A 24,689-nucleotide genomic window follows, 5' to 3' on the forward strand; every position below is an offset into this window, starting at 1 on the left:
AACTTGCAAAACGACGTAATTCTTTCATTTCCTTCATAAGAAAACTCCGGAAACACACTTGAGATTATATCAAAATTTTATAGGTACCGTAGGAATTTAAGGAGGCAGTAGGGCCCGTGCCTCCACCTTAAATCCGCCACTGATTCGAGATTAAGTTTAATCTTGCTTTTACTATATATTTTTGCCATTGCCCTTCCCACCCCAACAAATCTACACAAATTTCATCTTTGAGAATGAGCTTAATCTTGCTTTTACCCTTCATTCTTTTCAAAAATGGCCATTTTATTGCCATTTGCCAATAAAGAATAAAATGGCCATTTTATTAAAAATTACTAGGGTAGAAATCGAGCCAGCTGCTAATCAAGTCAAGTCAATTGAGTACTAAAAAAAAAAGTCAATTCACTACTAAAATGGAGCCCACTCAAGGCCTTATGCACCCAAGTCGAAGGATCCGATCCGGTTGCCTGTAGTAAAATTGCAAACAGGAAGAACGGGAAAATCACACGCCCGTCGGCGAGATTTTCACCTCTACAGTCAGTTAGTAGGTGGGGAGAAAGTTTTTCTTCGTACCGTGCTGAATATGGAGACCGACTCCAGAAAGCTTCCATTTATCCTTACAATTATTGCTGTTTTGGCCCTCTTGTACAGTGATGCCGTGAGAGCATGGACTGGTGAAATCCATGGCAGAGTGGTGTGTGATGTATGTGGGGATTCTTCTGTCGGCCCTGAAGACCATGTTTTAGCAGGTTTACGCTGAAAATTTTGTCAATTCCTCTTATTTATTATTCAAGCATAAATTCTTACTTTTTTTTTTTTTTTTTTTTAAATGTTCTTTCTTGGCTAGCTCGTATGAGTTCAATATTTTGAGAATTGCATAGTAAAATTTAGCTTTTAGCTGGAACCGTACTTGAATTGAAATTTGATTCTAGCGCTGATTGGCTATTCGGGATGCCCGAAGAGTGATTTTTTGTGCTGATAGTATGAACCTCTTTTTGGCGGTAAAGGCTGGGTTTTTGGCATCAAGTTCTCTTTTTTATTATGCTCAGTGAAGTTATTTGAACATAATTTGCTAACACCGAATGGATCGTTTTTGCTTGGTCTTATTGAGTATACGGGATTGGATAATTGGTGGTAGATCGGACAAAAATAAAAATAGAAATAATCAAGTGTCTCGAAATTAAAAGGGAATGTGATGGTCATTTACAAAATTGGGTTGCTGAATTTGAGGGACGAGGGGTTAGAGCTTGGAAATTCACCTAAGAGAAAAGCTGGGATGCCCTGCGAATTCCAACTGTCTGTTAGGTTTACTTGCCTCGATTGCATATAAGTATTACGTACTTGCTCCTCTATTGACATTGAAGATTAGGAAAGGCAAACTCGATACCACTAGTCCACATCTTCTTATGTGGAATCCACACCTTTGATGGTAATTTGTTCTAAATTCTGATTGCCTTGTCTGTGAGCCATGCTTTCTTGTGAGGCCCTTCATATGCTTCTGTTAGATATTTCCTAGTTGCATTGTCATTATTCAGTTACAAATGACAGGATCAGAAGAATCATGGTTTACTACACTAGTAGCTATAAGATGGTCACAGCATAAACAATCACATCTTCAGCTGATCATATCTCTTGTCAAATTTATTTACATCTGTTCTTTGACGAGTGTCATTTTGGTCTGTGTATGAAAATGAAATATTTGTTTCATTTTGTGTTGATGCATATGATTTCTAGTGAGATGGCTTCTATATGTGTAGGAATTTTATATTAGGTTCTCATTGATTGTTCCATGTTAAGGACTTACGTGCCCCCTATTTCCTAGCTAAACCTCCAAACAATTACAAAGGAAATTAAAAAAAGGCAACAGACAGTATTTCTACTATTATTTTATTTATAGTAACTTACAGCCTTTGTCCTGAAACTTAAGGTGGTTGAATCAGAAGTTGTTATTTGTGTTGTTCTTGCTGAAGAAGCGAATTTAAATTGGGAAATTGTTTGTCCTACTGAGACTACTACACGTATGAGGCTGATATTAACCTGACAAGGAAACAACCAAGTTAAAGGTCTACATGAGGAGGAGCCTCCCATGCATAAAGTTGATAACAGAGAGGTCATTCCTCTTGTGATTATCACTGTTTCATGAGGTTTAGTCTTATGACTTCTAGTAAACCTGTTAGGTGAAATTGAGGGTCCTATGTGGGGGAATTGCGTACAGAAATAACCTTTTGCCCTGGCTGTCCTATATTTAAAAGCAAATATCTCGTGGCCAACCTGAGTTTTCTGTTGCTTACAATTTGATGAACTGTGATGTTCCTTTTGGTAGAAGAACAAACTGTGGAGTTGTGTTTCTTATAAGTTTGATAGTCAAGTAGCAGTAGATTATTCAACAGCTTCTCTTGGCTAAAGTCTGTTTCTAATGCAAAAACTGAACCCTAAAGGTTTTTACATATGAAGAAGCCGTTACTTGGTTTTCTTGGAGCAGGTGCTGAGGTAGCTGTTCTTTGCATAACAAAGTCTGGTGAAGTTCTGAATTACCAGGCGTTCACAAATTCTAATGGCGTATACACAGTGGCAGAGACAATGCCGGAGGCTGATCGCTGGGATGCTTGCCTAGCAAGGCCTATCAGCAGCTTCCATGAGCACTGCACACAATCAGGAGATGGCAATGCTGGTTTCAAGTTCAGCTACAATCATCCATCTGGCTATTCCCACACTGTCAGACCATTTGTGTATCGGCCTACCAATCTCCCAACATATTGCATCTAGTGAAAATGTTAGGCACATTCCACATATACAACGGAAGGCACATTTTACATTTACAACGGAAGGTTTCTTCTGCAATTACCACTGTATATTAGCGTGTGTATGTGTGCTTTGAATAACGCATGCGGTATTTTGGCCGTAAGTTATCCACTTTCAGTTTCTACACTGCTGTGGTTGGTGTTTGTAAGTAAACCTGCCTTTAATGTGATGGTAAGATGAGTCGTAGCCTCTAAGACGCTCTCTCTCTCTCTCTCTTCATTTTTTGTTAACCCCAAGACAGCGCATTTGCTTGTTATTTACTGTTTTGCAGATTCCCTTGTAGTTAGAAGCAAAGAACTCTGCGGCTATGCCAGACAAAGTAATGTTTGATTTTTCCGCCACAAAGCAGGCCCTTCGTCTTCAGGGAAATCTGCGATGGTGGCACCCTTTATCTGGCTGTCTTGCATTAGTAAAGCATAAACAACTGTTGGCTCTTACAAATTCTACCTGCTGAGAAACTTCAAAACTCATTACACAATTTAAACTGTTTCAATAGATGGTGATACGAGTCTGAAATCCTTCTTTTCAGCACCAACATGGCACCAGAATCAGGTTTTATATATCTATTAAATCTCTATTGCTTGTTACAGAAATTTGAATATTTGGCATTACACGACAACATTAACCATATTTGATCAGATTCCACATCTGTTTTCTTCGATGCACTAAAAACTAAGGGTGTGTTTGGATTGCAGATTTTCAAAGAAAAATTGCTGAGTTTTCATTTTTTTACCTCACATATATCAAATTACTACGGTAATTTTTCTATAAAAAATCTAAAAAAATGCAATTTTCATCATCCTTAAAAGTTAAAAAAAAAAAGAAGAAAGGAAAATGAAAAGGATTGGTCTAGTAGAAAAAAATATTGCATGTATATATGGTAAAAGGATGATTAGAAAATATGTTCGCATAAAAGTAATTTTTTAAAAAAAAAATTGCAATTCAAATTGATAATTATTCAGAAGTCACTATTCCAATTTTCGTGAAATCAACTTTCAAAAACTTTAAAATTAGCGTTCAAATGCCAAATGGTTTCTTTAGAAAAATTGCAATTTTTATTTTTATTTTTACCGATAATTATTCAGAAGTCACAATTGCAATTTTCGTGAAAATCAACTTTAAAAAATGGAAACTAGCGTTCAAATGCCAAATGGCGAACCATGAGTGAACAATACCACGTGGACAGAGACAATTGGACAGAATGACACGGCCCTCCAAACGGCCACCTTCTTCCTATTTGGACTTGGCGGAGTTGGCTCCCCATATTTGATATTTGAAGTGAGAATGCGGTTGGCGCAAGAATTGAAGAAAGAAACGAACAATAGAAAAGGTGGTTGCGAACCTGAGCAAAGCAAGGAAGGCACGTATCAAAATTGAGTAGGCAACAATATTCAATGAAGATTCCCATCTTTAAACACGGGGATTGGTCATGAACATATGTAATCAGTAATCCAACTCCTTCTCTTGATGAGGAAAAGATCGATAGAAAAGAGTCAAAACCCATTATTAAACTAGGTTTTTCTCAAGTGGGTCATTGCTAAAGTAGAGCAGGAAGGTTGCCGCTGCGTACTGCAAAAGGATTAGTATAACATGATAGGCTGGATCAATCAGTTACGGATCGCATTTGGGGCTTCGTTTCTTTGGCTTGTTTGCTTGATTTATTTTACCCAGGTTTGTTTGCTCTCATTATTCTTTCTCGTGGTCTCCATGCGTTTATCTGCGACTGCAAGCATTTTTTTTGTTGGTCATTTACTATCTCGAGTTTTTCTTGTTTGGTCTATTTTTTGGTTCATTCTTGAGTGGAACATTATTGGTTTTGCTGCAATTTTCAATTTTGGGGAAGTGGGTTCTTGAAATGTTGGGCGTGGCCTTTAGGGATGGACGCATTCAATTTAGTGGATTTTGGTTTTGAAGAAAAATAATTTCTGAGTTAAGTCTGGTTTTCATTTTGCAAACTAGTGTAATCTGGAGTGGTTGTTTAGTTCTGAATTCACCCGACCTGGAAATGCAGGCAAAAATGGTTTTTGTTATTCTGACTCGAGCATTCTTTCAATCAGAAGTTACTAATACATGCCTTTCCTCTGTTACAAAATTGGTAAAACTCTTAACTAGTTAATACGCTCAAAGAGCATATTGATAGTATCAATTTTAGCAGTTCTAAGTACTATACTACAGCGGGCCAATAATTCCGCCGGTACATAATTTTATCTCATCCTGTTAATTTCGTTTCATCAAGTTCTATAACGTGGTCAACTGTGAAACCTGCTATTTCTTGGTTTCCATCTTTTGAATGTCTTGATGAAAAACCGTTTCTTCGTGATTGGTTATTTGTTTGCTGGAAAATGGTTCTTGCTTACTGACTGAGGGTTTTGGTGAAAGCAGGGTTTCAGGTCTTTTGTCTGGACAGCAGTCTCTTATCAGCTAAAAGACAATCTCAAGTTATCACCCTCAGCCTCCCAGTTTGTGTCTTCAATTGCAATTTTTCCATGGAGTATTAAACCACTATATGGGTATGGATTCAAGTTTTTCCTACTGTTTATGAACTAATTAACTGAACTTTTGACAGGTTTATTATTTCAGAATAGCTTAAGTTCTCTGTGATGCTTCAACGTGAAACCTAAACATGGTAGTTATGTTACAATCATAGTAACTTATAAATGTTATTCTTGAGATAAGGAGGAGAATGAAAGAGAAGGGTGCCAGGGAGGATAGATTGATAAAAGTTCATATAACCAAGATAAAAGAGTGTTGTTGGATTCTAGTGTGGTGAGTCTATCTGATAATTACTCATAAACGAGTGTAGCATTTATCATTGAAAGTGTCTGTAACTAGGCATGTCAAAGTTATGCCTTCTCTAGTAGAAATATCAGCCTGTAAGTATGTTATTTGCTAGAATAGAAATGAAGTCACTTTGTATAACCTGATAGCGTCTGCTTGAATGGAGCTAATAGTGGCTAGTAGAGGACGAATAAATGGTCGCTAAATCTTGCAAGGAGCTAATTTTGTAGTATTGTTCTTATTTTTTGTCCTTTAGATTATTGTAAAACACCAGTTCTCCATTAAATTTGCTATCTACTGACAAATTTGGCTATGATGGTTGTAGAATCTTGTCTGATTGCATACCAATCAGAGGAAGAAAGCGGATTCCATACTTGATCCTTGCAACTCTGCTCGCTCTTGGTCCATGGCTCATGTTAGGTGTAAGTGCATCCTTGAGGAGCTCAAGGGTGCATCTCATGATTCTTTTGACAGTTCAAAACCTGGGTTCTGCAATGGCTGATGTAGTAATTGATGCGATGATTGCTGAGGCAGTAAGGCTTGAACGGTATGTTTTCATTTTGAATTCATATTTGGTTATTTGTACGATGAATATATTTATTTTTCTGGATGGTGGAAAGCATGATTATCTACTTGGATAACAACATGTAAACATGTTCAGCTATGGAAATTACATTTGATGATTAGTCTGAGGCTTTTGGCAAACCAGCTATTGAAGATATTAACTACATTTGTCTAATTTCTCTTTGGACACACACACACACACACTCTCTCTCTCTGTGTAACTGTTTCTGCAGCATGGATTAAAGTCTTATGTCTACTCAAACAGGGCCTCTTTTGCTGGGGATCTCCAGTCAGTATCTTGGATGGCCATGGCTTTAGGAGGAATTTGTGGAAGTTTGCTCGGAGGATATGCCTTAGAAAATTTGCAGATTGACAAAATTTTTCTACTTTTTTCTGTGTTACCAACCATACAGTTATTTTCTTGTGGTTTGGTCAAGGAGAATTCCTTTCTGCCTGAACCGTCTACATCAAATGGTTTGCAGACAAGGAGTCAAAGGGTTCTTGATCAGGATAAGTTCTCTAACATGTCCAAAACCATCACCTTGAGGCGAAAGAAGGGCCACAAAAACACCAAAAAGGAAGCACCAGTTGAAAGTGAATTTGAGATTTCTGGAAAAGATGTTTCTTTAGCATCGCAATGGCTCCGTTCTCTGAAAATGGCTTGTTCTGCATTGTTTAAGGCTTTCCGTCAACCAATGATTTTAAGGTAATAAGTGAGAAGATATTTTGATAATTATTTTTGTTATCTTGGATGAAGTATGTAATATTGAGTAAAATTTAAAGCCTGATTGGAGATGGTCTTGTAAGTGACCACTAAAGCTATGAAGTTTGATGAGACAATTTTGCACCATCAGTCGTTTGGCGTTTCTCTCTGACCTAGCTAGTTGATGACGTTATTTACTGTTTTGAGTTGAACTTTTGTTCTAATTATGTTCTGGTTGTATCTTAATCTCTTCCCTTCCATATTACAGACCAATGGCATGGTTTTTCTTGGCAAATGTAACTGTTCCAAACTTCTCAACTATCATGTTCTATTATCAGTCAGAGGTCCTAAACTTGGAAGCTTCATTTTTGGGCACAGCTCGTGTTGTTGGTTGGTTAGGTCTCATGTTGGGAACCTTCATCTATAATCGCTACTTGAAGAAAATGAATTTACGAAGAATTCTTATGTAAGCATACACCTGATTAGTTTATACTTGCTATGTTCAAAATTTTCGTTAGTTTACTGATTGGTATTGCCATGTGGTTATGATCTGCACATTCTATGCAGGTGGGCTCATGTTGGTCTGGCATTGTCAAGCCTTCTGGATGTGGCTTTGGTGTCTCGATCTAATACTTCATTAGGCATATCTGATAAAGTTATGGTGCTAGGCGGGTCTGTTCTCGCAGATGGTATCAATCAATTCAAGTATGTGCTGCATCTTTCTTTTGCTTGTCTATGGGATTAATTTAATAACTAGGATTTGTTGGGCACTTAACTTTCATGTTCACACTCATATTCAGATGTCTGCTATCAATTTCTGTAGTCTGCCTCTACTCCACGTCAGTTGCAAAATGTATGATTGAGTTCAATCCAACCAAATTTTGATTGTTTTGAATCCCCCTGTTGGATTATCTTCTTTTCTTTTAGCTGATAGTGAAGTGTTAAGTAGGTACATTCCAGTTGATTTTTTTTTTTAATTAAGTTTACTCCTTTTCTATCCAAAAAACAAAATAACACTATTTATTCGTTGTTCAGGTCGTCAACGCATGTTATTGGGCAATTCTATGATTGATTGTTAATGGCATCCTGCAGTTTCAATTATTAACTCATTTTCATGTTACTTTGCAGGTTCATGCCCTTCCTTATCATGTCAGGACAACTTTGCCCTCCTGGAATTGAAGGAACTTTATTTGCCCTCTTCATGTCAATAAACAACTTGGGCTCTACGGTGGGATCAATTGTTGGTGCTGGTCTTGCTTCACTTCTAGATATTTCTTCAGGATCATTTGACAACCTTGCTTTAGGAATTACTATTCAGGTTCTCTGCACTTTTATCCCCATATTGCTCCTATTTTTGATACCAAAGGAAGCAACTGGGATGCCAGCATAGTTCCGTGATACAATCAAGTTTACAGTGGGATTCCTGATTCACAAAACTGCCTGCTGTCTTCTCTCATTTGTCCATTTTTATTTGGTCTGAAAGTAGAACAAGCAGGCAGTTAATTTTATTAAGAATTACAGGCGATTTTTGTCGAGAGCATAGTTTTAACCACAGGTGATTTTGTAATACTAGTTTTCTTTTGGCAGAGAATGTAGAACATCTGAATAGACAATATAGGATCCCTATGCAGTTGATTCTCCTACAAAAGAAACAGTTACAGTAAAAGATGCTGTTGAGATGTGAAGATTGTTGTGTATCTGTGACTTCTGTTACATTTATTTAAATCTTGATGGATTCTGACGTTGCTCCACTTGAACTCTTGCAACCAAGCTCTATATTCTCTTACTGCAACTTAAATACGCGTCAGTGTTGTGGATTTTTTCCGGTGAATAGTGACTGTAGCATATCCGCCCTGAAATCAGTTAAATCACCATGGGTAGAATAGGCTCAAACAGCAGCATTTGCATGCAAATAGATACGTGGAAGCTGAAGCCTTTTCTGACAACCACCTCATTTGTCTTCCTTGGATAGCTATCTTCCGGCCATGCAGAGCCTGAGATCAACTATATATACCCTTTGCCATAACCCTCCCAAAACCCCCAAAGCAAACTTGTCCTGTATGACAATACAATACTACGATATGCAGCACTCTGTAAGACGGACCAAATGGTGAATGTCAGAGCGTTTGCTGCAGTCTTGGCCGTAGCCCTCTTGGCTGTGGTGGGAGTTTCTGGCTTCCGACCCACTGCATCGATGAGGAAATAGACCAACGTGGATGGGGGCGAACAAGGGCAACAACAGTCCCCTCAGAGGTGCAGACAGCAGATTCAACAAAGGCAGCTGCAGCTCCAACAGTGCCAGCAGTTCTTGCAGCAAAGCCAGGGGAGTCCTTTGGTGGTACCCATGTACAATCAACAACAGCAACAGCAGCAATTGAGGCAGTGCTGCCAGCAGCTGAGGAACTTCGACGAGCAATGCCGCTGTGAGGCCGTCAGGCACGTTGTTCAGCAATTGCAGCAGGGTCAAGGTCAATATGGCCAAGGCCAACAGGGACAGCAGCAACTGGAAGAACAACAATAAATTCTTCGACCATCATTATTATATTCTGATGATAAAAAGTTCTAGTAATAATTGACTGACTCTTACAGGGATGATCAATTTCTGGTAAGAACGAAAGATGCCTTGGATGGAAGTAACTGAGATTCTTAAAAAGAAAGTATCCGATGCCACTAGATAATGAAAGAGAGGAGGGCAATATTCCCGAAGTTTTCTTTGCAAACGTTTTCTTTTGGTTGATTCGATAAAAATTCCTTGTGCTGAATAAATTAAATAAGAAATATCGAACAAATTGTGGATGGAACATGGAGGTTGCAAATTTTGAGAAAAGACTTTAGGTGGGAATACGAAATGGCCATTTCAACTAGCCTGGTCCGGTACAGTTCAGTTCCTCCGGGAAACGGCAAAAATGATACTAGAGTGGGAAGAGAAGCCTTGCTCTCTTATATCAGAGCCAGGTTTCGATCCTGGGACCTGTGGGGCAAAAATGATACTAGAGTGGGAAGAGAAGCCTTGCTCTCTTATATCAGAGCCAGGTTTCGATCCTGGGACCTGTGAGTTATGGGCCCACCACGCTTCCGCTGCGCCACTCTGATTTGTTGAATAAATATTGCGTATATAAATATTTAATATAAATCAGTTAAATGCGATAATCCTCCTTACCGTAAAACTCATTGGAAAAAAAAAAAAGAATGGCTACCAGTTACTCCCATGGTAGTTAAATACAAAAGTAGAGAAGAAATTGATCATTAATCACTGATTGTTAAATGGGGGTTTTCTGGTGTACTTTGCTATTAACTACTGCAATGGGCTTCGATGTTTGATTTTAATTGGCGCATTAAAAAGCATAAACATTAAATAAAAATATTAAATTATTTTATTAAAAAAGAGTTTACAAATTAAGGATACTTTAATTAGTTTAGAACTAACAAAACACTAGATAACTTAAATTACAGCATGGACTTGTACAATTTCTTATAAACTGGGAATTGTCATTTACGAAGGAAGAAGATTATATACTTTTGAAATATTTACAATGTAGGGAACTGAGGGATACTGAAGTCTGAAAGAAACAATTGGACGTTAAATAGGTTTTTTGGGAAACTTAACAGTTTTCTTCTTCTCCTTTTTTTTTTCTTCAAAAAAAAAAAAAAAAACACTTTTCTTCTTCTTACGTCTTTCTTTTTGAGCTAGCACTAATGATGCCAAATTAGAAGGGAAAGGAAAGGGAAAAAGAAAATAGTAAAAACAAGCCTCCGCCCCTTATCCGGCGATCAGAACTCGTCCCTGAAGTCTTTACTGCGTTGTGAACCGTCAAGCACTTCAACCAAACCAGAAGAAAATCAGCGGCGGGTGAACGACCTTTCAAGCTGGAGGATGAGGCGGAGACCTGGAATTGGAGGTTTGCAGAATGCTGCTGCCGCTAGAGTTCGTTCCGTACTTTATCCTTTTCATTTACTTATATATTTACACATAGATGCTCCATGATTGTTTATCAGATATATAACTCATTGGTAAAATTAATTTTTTGTAATTGTTTTTGGGGTGTAGGATCAATATCGGCTGCTGGGAGAAAATGTGGCGAAGCTTAGAACAGATCTAATGAAGGAGCAGCTATCTACTTTTCGCTCTCAGCTTGAAGACTTTGCCCGCAAACACAAGGTTTCATCTTTCTGTATCTGTTTTTCTTTTAATTTTTCGTATTTCTTTATAATGTAGTTATACTTGCTGGTTTTGGGGAGAGTAAACTAAAGGGTAGAGCTAGAAATTGAGGAGAAAATAGGAGCAAAGATACTCCTGCGTGGAAGAATATAGAGAATCCATTAACTGAATAAAGTCAGAAAATGTCATCTTTAAGTTGTTTGAGCTCAATGAGGAGGTAAATAAATCTCAGCTTTCCCTTTTTCCTTCCCGAAAAGGGCTGGGAAGGAAGAAGCAGGAAGGCGAGGGGTAATGGAGGAGGCAAGAATTGTATCCTCATTTTAAGGCTATGAAAACAGGATCCTCGATTATGCATTTGTCGTGTAATTCGTTAATGTTTTATCCTGGTAGCCTTGGGACAGGATCTGGATGTAATGTTCTTCTACTGTATAAAAAGTACGTTGATTTTCATATGAAGGATGAGAATCTCCACAATGCTAAAGTTGTTTTCTTTGCTTTGGTGAATGCGTTTGCTTTCCTCCATGTTCCCATGGTAAAGCGATGTATGCCTGTTCCTTTGCTAGACCTTCTAATGGTGGAAGTGTCTGTGGATTAGAGTTACCATTCAGTACCATAAGCAAAATTGGCATTGAAATGGTACTCCGCTGTATTATTTTCAGTAAAATGAGAATCAGCAAAGTTCTGTATGCGATACAATGAGCTAATAGCTGAAGATATATGTTTTTTGTTGCATTTACTGATTTAACCTTTTATAATGCTTGGTTTGCTTGGTGCAGAATGACATTCGCAAGAATCCAGCTTTCAGATCACAGTTCCATGAGATGTGTGCTAAAGTGGGGGTGGACCCCCTAGCCTCAAACAAGGGCTTCTGGGCAGAGCTGCTGGGGATTGGTGACTTCTATTACGAACTTGGTTGGTGACACTGCTCATTTTTATGTTGAAAAATTTGTAACTAATGTTACAAAGCTCCTCTTACTGCTAATTGTGTGGTCCTTTATATCTAGTTGGCAATTGCATAGTGGTTTATTTTCTATTTGTTTATGTTTCAGAATATATGTCAGTAATTGAGCACTATTCTATGATTCTTTAACATGCGCTAGTGCAACTTGGATCTCACTTGCATTTCCCTGGGCTCTGTCTACTTAGATCATAGGAATATTCTTTTGACTTCTGACATGCAATTATGCTTTCAGGATTGCCGTTACACACTATATTGCATAAAGCACAGTTGCATGACATATTTTGCATCCTTGCGTGCAAGATTTCTACTTGAATAGCAAACTATCTCTTACTGTTGTCTATCCATTACTATATTTAAAAATATTTTCTTCTTGTCCTTATTCATTGTACTTTGCTGGATGACTTCTGTATGTTTGAATTTTAATTGATTTCTTTCCATACAGGGGTGCAAATTGTTGATATTTGCTTGTCTACTAGAGCTCATAATGGAGGTTTGATCAGCTTAGAGGAACTTTGCAAACTACTTGGCCAGAGACGCAAAGGAGCTCGTGAAGCTGTCTCTGAGGATGACTGCTTGCGTGCTATTAGTAAGCTGAAGGTACTAATTTGCGTTTCTGCCAATATGCTCCTAGATACGTGAAATTTACTTGGAGCAGCACTATGTCCATTTGAGATGGTTATCTTGAAGCAACTTGCAATGTTTTGTTTTTCAAACTGCTGGCAATTCTCGATTGCTTAGAACTAACTATCTCTCCTTTAAGCCTACTTAGCATTCCTTGAATCCTTGGCTGAATCAATCTAACCATTAGCATTCCTTGGCTGTTGTAAAAGATTATTGTTTGCCTGAATCAATCTAATTCATCCAAGTTTCCTCGTCTGCTAGCTTTCTCTGCTCTCTGGGGGGAGCACATGTCGATAAATTTCCAACAATTCCAGATTGCTTCCATTGTCTTAAAATGCTTTTTGTGAAATTTTCAGGTACTAGGAAGTGGTTTTGAGGTGATCTCTGTTGGAAAGAGAAAACTAGTTCGATCTGTCCCAACAGAACTAAACAAGGACCATAATGAAATCCTAGAGCTGGCACAGGTTTCAACTCGTTTTGGATGTTCCTTTACATTTGTCCCAAATATTGTTGATATGCCATATAATCTACTTCTGTTATAATGAATATTCAAACATCATCCATCTATTTGTGTTAGTATATCTGAGTTTGGCAAATTCTTGGCATTTTGTGCTGGGTCTACTTTTATTGGTCTTTATTGGTTTTACAAATGCCTGTATGACCTATAGTATATCTGATCGTCTATATCTAGCTTCATTTTAACATATATGGTTGTATCCCACTGAATAGGCTGTAACTTAGGCAAACTGTTTCATGCATGCGAAGGAAGAGGAATTGAAATATGCTTAATGCATACTTGATTATCAATTTCATCAGTTTGAGTTACCTACCTCCCACGCTTATAATCTGTCCTTATTTATTTATTTTTCTCACTTTCAAAGCATCAAAGTTGCATTAGTGGCTTAAAATCTCTTAGTCTAGATGTAGGTTGGCATAGTGATATTGCTATTCCTGCAGGCTCAAGGCTTTGTTACAGTTGATGAGGTACAGAGACGGCTTTCCTGGCCTTCTGGGCGTGCCACTGATGCCCTTGAAACTTTATTAGATGTAAGTTTCTGCTGCTGTTTTTACATCTCATTTTGCAAAATTTGCACTCGTGCTTTGTTCTGTAGTTCCTTTTGGGAGCTTGTAACCCTTGTCCTGCAATGCAGGAAGGTCTTGCAATGATTGATGATGGTGATAAAGATGGAAGACGACGATACTGGTTCCCATGTGTATCTTCTATATCTTCATATGCAGGAGCTGATACCTCCTAAGGTTTTTCTTTTTACCACTAGCTGTTTTATGCAAAAAAAGTCAGAATCTATGAAGGATCTCATAGGCATGATGACATCGTCTCCTTTTCTCCTTCCCTACAGGTTATGAAACATGACAATGAGACGATCCTTCTTGTATACACATGAAGAATTGTCAATCTGATTGTGGTCTGATTAGCAAGGCAAAATAACCTCTCTGCTGTTAACATTCTACGTTTGCAAAGTTATCCATGCAAATCTCTTGGTGATTTTATATGGGAGGTGGGTGTGGTATTGGGAATTGGTGGTTGAAGTTGTAGTTGTGAAAGTAGTACAGGTTTAGAATCAAACTGTACATGTTTTTGTACAAGAAGCAGCCAAAAAAGTGAACGCAAAATTCAAAATATACACAGATCTTCTCTTGCATTATTTCTCAAGGGTGGAAAGAAGTCTATTCAGGAATGTTCTCTTCTACTATACTGTTCCATTCTTCTTTTACTCTCTCAATTTTTATTTTTTTCAAAGAAGGCCCCGTGAAGGGGGGGTGGGAGGGGGATGGTGTTTCTAGATAATTGAATTGTGGTTGATTAATTTTTTCCGGTTAATCAATAATTACTTTACAGTGGAGAAGGATCCATCAACAGCAGCCATTTTGCTGTGAGAATGCTGCTTTCATCCAAAGCATGCAGAAAAGAATAAGCAATAATAAAAATTGAATTATAACTCTGCAATTAGAGATGAGGTATCTGTCTCTTCTGTCCAGTTGGAACTAGGTTCACTCCAGGACCGTGGTTTTACTCCTAGCTTGAAGAACAAGACCATTTCAAGGGCTTCAAAAACCTTGTATGTATCCAAAAGCTCATTCCAAACGCCACTTACGATGCAGTAATTGCTGTCATATGGAGGGCGGTGATGAGCTCCGTGCATTGATCTAGATACCAGCACTCCAGCATCTTGCAGTGCCACCACCAATGGGTGAAGCTTGCTCTTTGTAGTGTGAGCCCAGGCATGGAACTGCTGGCTAAACATGATGCAGCCTGAGCAGACACTAACAAAACCATGCAGCACAGGGTCATTGAAGATAAGGTCCATTGGGAGAACTGTGAAACTAACAGCTCGAGCTAGAGCATGCAAGTTGTTAGCAAATTGGCGCCTTGTGATGATCCACGGCCACTTGTGATGGCCTTGAAATGCTTCAATTTGACTACCAAAAACCGGGGTGTTTTCATCGCCATAGTTATCAATGCCCCAGTGGTAGACTCCAGAGCCAAGGTCTGCCAGCACGTAGCCGACAACGCCTGCTAAAATGGGCTGTAGCCATGTGCCCGAATCAACTGCACCAGTTACCGACTTGGCTAGAGAAACTAGCACAGTCGTGCCTCCACTTGCCACCCATGCACGGTGAGACCATTTTGATTTCAAGCTTGGATCATTGAGCATAGAAGTGGTTGCGACTGGGGTGCTCCGTTTCAGTACTGGTGGTGGATCAGTTGATTGCAGGCTTGGGTCATCAAGTGGAATGGTAGTTGTGGCTGGGGTGCTTGTGTTCAAAACCCATGGTAGATCAACGACTAATGGCTCAGGGTGGCGCCGCCTGGATTTGGTGGTAGTGGTAGTAATAGAGCGGTAGATATGCGAGGGAGGGGAAAGATAATGGCATTGGTTAACATGGTGTAGGGATCTAAGATGAGGGAATGCAGACATGGTAGCAACTTCTGCAAACATCAAGAGAAACCATTTTGCACCAGAAAGTCTCAATATATAGTACTATGAAAAAAGGTGCAGGAGAAGAGAGTTTAGTGGTTCATGAGACTCAGCCCGAGCATTTGTGGTCATTGATAGCGGGGGGAATAAATATAAGGAAGTAATGTGGCTACAAAGAGAGATGCGTGGTTGCTGAGTTGCTTGCTGGAGGCTTCCACTGAATTCGTATCGTACAAGAATAAGAGTTGTTGTTTTCAAGGTGGAAGGAAAAAAAAAAAAGGAAAGAAGAAAATAACTTTGGCTTTATAAGAAATAGAATTCGAGGGATCTACAATATATTCTGTTCGAGAGAGTGAATATTTGGATAGGTTATTTTAGTTCTCGTCTCGCATTGTTTGCGTGGCTCATTGCTGGACAACGAAAGCTGTTGTTTGAGTGAATGCCAAATCTTCAGCCAGCAAAACCAAACGCGATCTCTATCTACTTCAATAGGAGCCAGGAAAGAAAAACATGTTGCCAATTCTACCACGTCAATAACTTAAATTGCTATGGCAGCCGTCCAATATGAGCAGGTCAAAACCAACACCAACCAACTAATTCATGGGCATTGCTCATGAAAACAAGAAAAGAAGAAGAAAAAAAAAAAAAGGAAATGGCTATGATGTCAATGAAAAAGCTTTATATGTTTACGAGTTTCAGTTGTAGTACCATGCTCTTTGCCGATCCAGAGGGGGCAAAGACCATGATATTGCAAGGAAGAAAAGAATATTCCTTCCTGCTCGATAGAGCATTTTCTTGATGCCTGGTGGTGCAAGTTGGAATTTCATGAAGAATATCCGTCTTGTAGTAGCTTAGAGCTGTTTGGCCACCCACCACATTTTGCTTTCTAGAGAATCACTTGATTGGCTATGACTTGTCCGATAACTCGTAAAATTATGCCCACAAAATACAGACTTGCTCCCCTGATGATGGCTAGGTACCGTCTCCGAGAGGATAGACTGTAGAGATAGATGCTGCTGGACTCTACGTACCAGAGTCATGGAATCAGGCTTCTGCCGGGGGAGAAAAAATGTTGATAATCATATCCAAACTAACTCATAAGTAGTAGGAATTATAGCTCAACATCACTGCAAGCTAACTATAAATTAAGTCACGCAAAGTGTAAGACTTTTAACTCAAATCAACTCAAAAATTGTGAGAGTTACAACTCAATACCATTGACTATATAACATAAATTAATCTATGTAAAATAGTAAAATTTGAACTCATAATCTCGAGATATTGAAGCCTTAATATTAACCATTAAATCAAAATCTTATTAAAGGATTTTGAGAAAGTTGATCATCCTCATATCTTGGATAATGAAGATAAGAATATTCCGCTTAAACATCTTTATGTAACTATTGCAGGTCTTGAAAGTTCGTTTCTTAATTTAGAAACTATTACAGTATCATATATCTTGGCAATTGAAACATATTATTTAAAAAATGGACAAACATGAGGGAGAGTAATTACAAACTCTGATGATTGATTCACTTCTCTTCTGTTACCAGCTATGTTTCGACAACAAAAAAAAAAAATTCACTCCTCTTGTGGTAACAATAATATCGCATTTGTGACGCCACGGAGTATTATCCAAGGATGATACTACTGACAAAAGGTTGGATAAAAAAGAAAACGATAGTGACAAATTCCCAATAAAAGAACAACCAATTGATGCTCTCGTATTGATCTTAAGGCTGCCATTAATAGCATAAAATTTCATGTGGGTCTGTAAAATGGTGAAAACTTTGACTTGCTTTCTTCAGCCAACTGACCTTTTTTCTCTCTTCTACTTGTGTACGCTAATCTAGAGATCACTTATTGATTTTGCGATAAGAGAAGTTTATCGTTTTAGTAATCATCAGATACGTAGAATTTTCACCGAAGTTAAAAAAAAGAAAAATTCTTTACTTTCTTGATGATGAAATCTTTCTTCTGCGATTCCACCCCAGCCAAATGAAACTTCTTGTTTCCACTTTAATGGTGCTTAACCACCCCAAGGCTCCGGCAAAGGTTCTATAGCAGTACCAAACAACTTGGGTCATCACAGAATTAGACTTTCCAGCGGAAATTTTTGTACCCATCTGCTGAATTTGGATAAAGATCAAACCGTTTTCATCCCATATAAATTTTTTATCACAATCCAATACTAAAGCTGAAAACTTTCTTTCAATTCTCGAAACAGCCATGTTAATTCAACTCAAGAAAAGCCACCACGTATGCTTGGGTTTTATCATTTATGCCTTCTTTTTTGCATCTCAACTACATGCCCTGAAAGTCCCTTTTCATCCCTTGGATGTCTTGCCAGTTTTACCAAGACGAGTCTCGTGGCCAATTATGAACTATTTGAATAGTGCAGTGGACCTTTTGCCTTCGTTCGTTGGGGCTGCTTCTTCCACCAACAATAGCTTGGAGTGGAAAGGGGCTTGCTTTTACGAAAATACTGCTTGGTTGGAGTTTAACAACAAGAGCGGCAGCGAATTCGGTGGAGGCACACTTCATATCAAGGTTTAGATACTAGCTAATTCTGTCTCTTCTTTTGATTTCTTGATTGTTTTCTCTTTTCCTTTTTTGAAACTTTAGCTTTTTGGAGGTTTTATTTTTGCCTAAGTGAGATTACGTGATCGCTACAAACTCGGCATTTTGGAAATTTTTTTTCCTGGTTTATTTACTTGATTTTTCTAAAGAAAATTGAGGAGGAACATATTACCTGTATTTCTAGAACATAAGTCCATTTAGATGATAGGGCAGAGTTGCAATTGTTGGTGTTGGTTGAGTATCAGCTAAATATTTGATTGCCAAGAACATGAAGAAATGAGTTGTGATCACTTTAATTAAGCTGGGCTTTCAGGTTTTAGCTGGTCATATTTGTACTTCTGGAGTGATTTGAGTTGAACCGGAGTTCAGGATTTAAAACGTGCAAATTATCCTTTTAGATTAGATAGAGACGCATTTCTTATGAACGTGACTATCCTAGATGATTGGAGTTTTCCTATGATGCTTGCTTCAAGTTTTACTTTCAAAACTTTTTATCGTTGTTGTCCTCATTGGGTGGCAAATTTTTATTGCTCGGTCTATTTACTTAGAAATTGGATGGAAGGTTGCCACTAATCTGTGTATCTTGAGTCATCAATCCATGGAACATCTAGTTTTGTGTATTTGTCTTTTTGAGAATTTGCAGTAGGTAACCCACTTAAGTTAGATCTAGTGTCTAAGACAACGACATGAAGTTAGTAAGATTGTTAAGATTCCCCAGCTCCCATTTTCTCAGATGAGAGATGAAAGTTTCTGCTACCGTTTGCTCTCTCTTTTCTCACCTATCTTGGGGAAGGCGCATTTGTTTTTTGTTTTCCTGTTTCTAGTTGGCCAAGAATTTCTTCCTTCTCATTCATGTTTCTGCAAGCATGATTTTCATTTTGTTCCTCTTTTACTTATTGCCGAGTGGCAGGAAAGGGGAGTGATGGTTGTCTGACTTTCATTCCATGGCAAGATAAATTTTTGTTGTTGGTATTCACTTGTGTTCCTTTGACCTTTCAGGTTAGCAAGGCTCATAGCTGGACATGTATGGATCTGTATATTTTTGCAACTCCATACCGTGTGACATGGGACTATTACTTTTTGTCTCGTGAACATACCCTTGAGTTCGAAGAGTGGGAATCAGAACAGGAGTATGAATATGTAAGTTCAAACCATCTGCTGATCTTAGTCTACATGCATATTTCATAGAACAAAGTTCTGCATCAGATATAATCTACTCTCCATGGAAACAGGTCAGACACAAGGGAGTTGCAATCTTCCTCATGAAAGCAGGGATGCTAGGCACCCTTCAAGCTCTATGGGATGTCTTCCCATTGTTTACAAATACAGGATGGGGAGAGAATTCAAATATTGGGTTTTTAAAGAAGCATATGGGGGCTTCATTTGAGCAACGTCCTCAACCATGGGTCATGAATGTTAGCGTTGATGATATACAGTCTGGAGATTTCCTTGCAGTATCAAAGATTCGGGGCCGATGGGGTGCTTTTGAGACTCTGGAAAAATGGGTGAGTGGAGCTTATGCTGGTCATTCAGCTGTTTGTTTGAGAGATTCTGAAGGGAAGTTATGGGTTGGTGAATCAGGACATGAGGATAAGGAGGTACTATGTCAAACTTTCCAGATTATAAAATATATAAAGGCACCACAAATATATAGGTGTACACTGACTTGCTGAAAGCACTTCAACAATTCTCTCTTATTATTATCTGCTTTTACCTCTCTCTCTCTCTCTCTCGTGCCATTCAACACATTCTGAGGCCTATGTTTTGGTGTTTTATTATTTTTCTGTGGCTCATGAAGTATTATTCTTTTACGTATGGACTTAGTATTATTCATTTACGTATGGACTTCATGGAAATAACTAAGAAGCAGATCTAAATCAAGTGCTAGGGGTTGTCATAGTTATGCCTTCACAGGGTGCTAATGGAGTGAGTGACGTGTTGAAAATCTAACAAAAGCACTTAAGATATGTAACCTTGATGTGCTGATGAGGAGTGACAAGAGAGTTGTTTAAGTGAGGCATAAATCAATTCAGAACTTCCCCTTTTCTGTGTCTCTTTCTTTTCATGTAGAAAAGAAGATGGGGTAATGAGGAGTCATGCATATAAGGTGGTTGCTTCACATTATTTTACCACTTTTTCTTGCTGACTTGCACTTACTGAAGCTCAAGGTATTTCTGCATTTCCTGACAACTGTTTGTGTGGATGAGGAGTACCAACTGTTTTCTGTTTTCTTCATCAATCTCATAGCCTTTTGTTTCTGGAGGAGTGTTTCTTTTCTGCCCTATCTTTACGTGTTCATTGACATGCTCTATGTTGACTGTTAGAACATAAGATAAAAAGCATGACTAGGTACAAATGGTAGAAGGTATGCATTCAGGATGTTCACAACTTAACTTTCTCCAATTGCTTATTGGTTAGGAATTCATTCTTTCATCATTTTCTCTTATGGAAAATTGAATCACAATTCTATGACAGGGGCAAGATATCATTGCTATCTTACCATGGGATGAATGGTGGGATTTTGAGTTGACAAAGGACGATTCTAATCCACATATTGCCTTGCTTCCTTTGCATCCTCACTTCCGTGCCAAGTTCAATGAGACTGCTGCTTGGGAGTATGCACGTAGTATGGAAGGATTATCTTATGGATTCCATAACTTGATTTTTAGCTGGATAGACACGATTGAAGGAAATTATCCACCACCCTTGGATGCTCATTTGGTAATCTAAATTTTTTAAGTTTGAAAAGTTTACTTTTTAAGCTAACTTCGATTGACCAATGTCTTATAATATTATTGTAGGTCAATAATATTATTGTAGTGTACTTCCTATGGATCTGCTGGTGCTCAAATCTTGTACTGCTTGGACTGTGGTGTTGTGGTGTTAGGCAAATACATAATATAGTCATATTATGATATTTTGGCTCAGTAATATACCAAAAAGAATTCTACTGTTCCAGTAAACATTAATCACCTAGATTTTACTGGGATATGAGGATATGGTCTCTTCAGTGTTGTATGCACGATAATTGGTTTGCTTTCGTTTGTCTTATCATAACGTATGGCTGTGATTGACTTCTATTATCTCAACTGATAGGACCATGTGAATGCGATTGTCAAGTAGCCTTATTCAGGCTTGGAGTCTGTACACCATAATTGGTGTTTTATGTGATAATTTTAGGTTATTTTCGCAGATCTTCAGTGGTCTGGGGTTTAAAAGCCTGCATTTTTTATTGACCTAGTTCCTGTTTGAAGAAAGCTTCATGTTGAACTTAAAAATTTTGAATATGCTCTAGGAGTAATTTTTCTCGGTTGTGAACTAAGTAAAGACTTCATTCCATAAATAAGATTGGAGTTTCATATAGTGAGTTTCTTTATCGTTTTTTTCTCCTCACTAATTTCCTCTTCCCTCATCTCCACTTTTGCTGCTTAAATTGCTTCTGAACCGTGGTTCTGGTGCAGGTTGCTTCTGTCATGACTGTCTGGAGTCAATTGCAGCCAACATATGCTGCTAACCTGTGGAATGAGGCCTTGAACAAGAGACTTGGAACTCAGGTTTTCATTTTTCCAAGACTACTTTTAATCCCATGGTCAAATGTTTATCCTTAACACAAATGATTGTAAAATGTAAAGTACGACAGCTGAAAAGGTAATGATGAAATAAGATGTAGCCATGTTGTGTTTGATAGAAGAAAAACCCAAAATAAAGGGGATAGGTTGAGATTCATATCTCTCAGCCAAAAAGCAAACAACGCTGAATCTAGATGGGTTAATAGTAAATGTCTAAATCTTTAAGTTGCAACTTCTATTCTGCATGAAGGCTGTAGGTTCTAATGAAGTGTCAGATGGTTAATCAAGTGTCCAATTTGTATGCAGGGGCTTGGTCTTCCTGAAATTCTAGTTGAAGTGGAGAAGCGTGGATCATCTTTTGCTGAACTGTTGGCTATTCCAGAAAGGGATAACTGGACATACGTTGACGGGAAATCTGCATCATGTGTTGCCTTTGTCCTTGAGATGTATAAAGAAGCAGGAATATTTGGTGAACTTGGAAACTCCATTGAAGTTACTGAGTTTACGGTGGGTCTGCTTGAATTATAGCTGAGTCTTTCTTTGTGCTGATTTTTTGGCTGCATTCAGTTGATTTATTTATGGTGGTGTCTAAGCATCGAATGGGTTGTGAAGTGCACATTTTTCTGCAATCTACTTCATATTGAGATTTTGCAAAATCGATCAATTTTCACAACTCAAAATATAGTTAAATAAGGTTGAACTTGAAATGATAGTTTAGGTGTTCTAGCGTGAACTCCTTGTCAAAATATCTGATGAGTTCTTAACCCATTTAGTTTGCCAATGCAGATTAAAGATGCTTACTCACTCAATATTTTTGAAAATGATTCAAGCCACTTGCCTCAGTGGTGCAAGGATGGTGACACAGTGGAGCTTCCCTTTTGCCAGATTCGAGGGAAATACCGGATGGAATTGCCTGGATACAACACCATAAATCCATACCCTCATATGAATGAAAGGTGCCCATCTATGCCTCCCGAATATTACAGACCAGAGGGTTGCTAATGGGTTCTTAAGTTGATACCCTCTGGAGGGTCCTTGCACAAATTTTTTGGAGCCTTACCCTCGTGATGCCCATCTCTATTCATGCATTGTTTGACTTGCTTGGGATGGCACTTAGGGACAAATATTGTCCAATTTACTATTAGTGAACTATTTTAGGTAAATGAAAATGTAGCTACATTGTACAGTTGCAAATGAATGTAAATTAGTGGTGCTCTTATGTTTCCATTATGTTTTAATGATTTCTTTTTTGGGCTTGGGGAAGCAGTATCCGTGAAATATGACATAACTTGAGTAGGTTATGAACTATGTTGGTATTTGGGGTGCCTGTATTCTAGAACAAGTGGTCTTTCACATAATTTTAATGCTTTTGTACATGTTATGAGGATGCATGCTAGAGATTCATGAGGCTCCACGACATGTGACAGCTTCATCGTATGCACTGTATATGGTATTCGGGATTGTCTTGTTTGATCGATTAATTTCACATAATTACTGAGGTAATGTTCCCTATTCAAGATCTCTGATAGAACTATTTCAACTCTAGAACAAGACGTGAGTGGCCTTAATTTTTTGTTCAAAATAGTCTGTTTAAACTTTTATATTGCTGCTGCAAACTCATCCCTGCTGATTGCAACTTGTTGGGGGTTATTAGAATTTTGAGTCCTTTTGTGGGCACTTTTCAGTGGAAATTGTCGGCACGGAACTGTTTCCATTTGAATCGAGTAACCAAATGATATATGGTGAATAGTTTGAATCTTTGCAAACACATATCCTGTACACGTTAATATGTTAAAGGCGTTCTGCTCCAAATGGAACGAAGCACTCTGGAGGAATGGATGCCTAGTTTTCCAGTCTTGCAGGGTCAAGTTTTGCAGGCATTGGGAACATGTTATTTTCCGCACGAATCATAGCCTTGTGTAGAATTTGGATTCTTGGGATTGTGAAGTTGATCAGTAGTGAAGTAGTGTGTGCATTATCAAAGGTGGGGAATGAGAGAAACTGATGTGCAAGTGGTTGCAGGGTGTCTTGAGTTTGGGAGAGATTCTTACTAGTTATCTTTTTAGCCTGCATACTCGACGTCTTGCAGTGTCGGCCTGTTGGCAACTGTACATGTAGTCCTCTCTCAAGTTTTAAGTCGATATTTGCTCGCTACATCTTTTTAACATCCTAACATGCTTACAAGCCATTTTTAACTGTCTTTCTAACAGTATCCATCTTTGCCTTCAATAGTTTTCATGCGGTTCATGGGATGTAAACCTTAGGTAGTTCACGTTCTTGATTGACATTATGGAAAGCTAGCTGCAGCATATGTAAATGTTAGCAAGATACTAATGCTCAAATTTTGAGTTGTTCTTTGTCCTTCATTTTTGGACTTAACGAGCTTAAGAAAATCTTAATCCTCGAACTTGAGTTTGACTGACACAGTAACTTCAAAGTACTGTGTTATGAATACAGTACATGTTATGAGGCTGTTGTTGAAGCGTGTGAAGGGCAGGCAGGTTAACAGGAATTGACCACATTCCTTCTATCATTTCTTGGAAATGGTGGACATATTGATCTCTTCTTTCTCCACGTTCAATCCCAAAAAGAAGAGAGCAAATTATGTTGAACGTGAGCTTCTGCATCAAAGGTAGTACCTACCAGAAGCCCCAGCCACGGTTTGGTGACACAGTAATAAACAAGTCAATCAGAAACGTTTGCCAACTGAATTTGCAGATACATTCCGAAATTGTGCAGTGCGACTATGTGATCAAGTTTTGGAAGACATTCAAATCCCAGTTGGCTGGCACATATATTTGGCATAAAAATTGGATAAGGAACTTCAGTTCATCATCTGATTCAAGTTAAGATTTTGCATCAAGGGTTCAATTATAGGTTATAGCGACTCTTTCCTAGTCAAATTCCTAAGATAACATGCTAGACACATCACAGAACATGCCGTGACCTGCGGATTCCCTTCCCAGTGCATCTTCAGATGGCTCCTGACTTCTTCTTCCATCTTGCCAACGTACGT

General features: G+C 38.4%; 5 protein-coding genes across 5 annotated transcripts; 4 read left to right on the forward strand and 1 right to left on the reverse strand.

Annotated features, from left to right (window-relative positions):
- Window positions 1-452: 452 nt before the first annotated feature.
- On the forward strand, window positions 453-2,993 carry LOC113690476 (uncharacterized). Its single transcript, XM_027208393.2, has 2 exons — window positions 453-746; window positions 2,480-2,993. Exons 1-2 carry the CDS (start codon window positions 581-583, stop codon window positions 2,761-2,763), a joined length of 450 nt encoding a protein of 149 aa, XP_027064194.1. The 5' UTR covers window positions 453-580; the 3' UTR covers window positions 2,764-2,993.
- A 1,129-nt stretch (window positions 2,994-4,122) lies between these two features.
- LOC113690474 (probable folate-biopterin transporter 4) lies at window positions 4,123-8,595 on the forward strand. The gene is made up of 7 exons (XM_027208390.2): window positions 4,123-4,470; window positions 5,182-5,309; window positions 5,903-6,124; window positions 6,407-6,847; window positions 7,113-7,310; window positions 7,412-7,549; window positions 7,973-8,595. Exons 1-7 carry the CDS (start codon window positions 4,390-4,392, stop codon window positions 8,232-8,234), a joined length of 1,470 nt encoding a protein of 489 aa, XP_027064191.1. The 5' UTR covers window positions 4,123-4,389; the 3' UTR covers window positions 8,235-8,595.
- Window positions 8,596-10,426: 1,831 nt separating this feature from the next.
- Window positions 10,427-14,249, forward strand: LOC113688844 (vacuolar protein sorting-associated protein 22 homolog 1). Its single transcript, XM_027206651.2, has 8 exons — window positions 10,427-10,769; window positions 10,893-11,003; window positions 11,780-11,915; window positions 12,407-12,561; window positions 12,942-13,049; window positions 13,543-13,632; window positions 13,737-13,842; window positions 13,944-14,249. Exons 1-7 carry the CDS (start codon window positions 10,719-10,721, stop codon window positions 13,839-13,841), a joined length of 756 nt encoding a protein of 251 aa, XP_027062452.1. The 5' UTR covers window positions 10,427-10,718; the 3' UTR covers window position 13,842; window positions 13,944-14,249.
- A 267-nt stretch (window positions 14,250-14,516) lies between these two features.
- LOC113688843 (fatty acid desaturase 4, chloroplastic-like) lies at window positions 14,517-15,660 on the reverse strand. The gene has a single exon (XM_072051434.1). The coding sequence runs from the start codon at window positions 15,543-15,545 to the stop codon at window positions 14,538-14,540; it is 1,008 nt and encodes a 335-aa protein (XP_071907535.1). The 5' UTR covers window positions 15,546-15,660; the 3' UTR covers window positions 14,517-14,537.
- A 1,596-nt stretch (window positions 15,661-17,256) lies between these two features.
- LOC113690859 (uncharacterized) lies at window positions 17,257-23,049 on the forward strand. The gene is made up of 7 exons (XM_072051435.1): window positions 17,257-18,074; window positions 19,104-19,244; window positions 19,337-19,702; window positions 20,580-20,825; window positions 21,566-21,658; window positions 21,980-22,180; window positions 22,460-23,049. The coding sequence occupies exons 1-7, from the start codon at window positions 17,754-17,756 to the stop codon at window positions 22,673-22,675; spliced, it is 1,584 nt and encodes a 527-aa protein (XP_071907536.1). The 5' UTR covers window positions 17,257-17,753; the 3' UTR covers window positions 22,676-23,049.
- Window positions 23,050-24,689: the final 1,640 nt, after the last annotated feature.

Source organism: Coffea arabica, chromosome 5c (assembly GCF_036785885.1).
Source record: "Coffea arabica cultivar ET-39 chromosome 5c, Coffea Arabica ET-39 HiFi, whole genome shotgun sequence".
Taxonomy (NCBI): domain Eukaryota; kingdom Viridiplantae; phylum Streptophyta; class Magnoliopsida; order Gentianales; family Rubiaceae; genus Coffea; species Coffea arabica.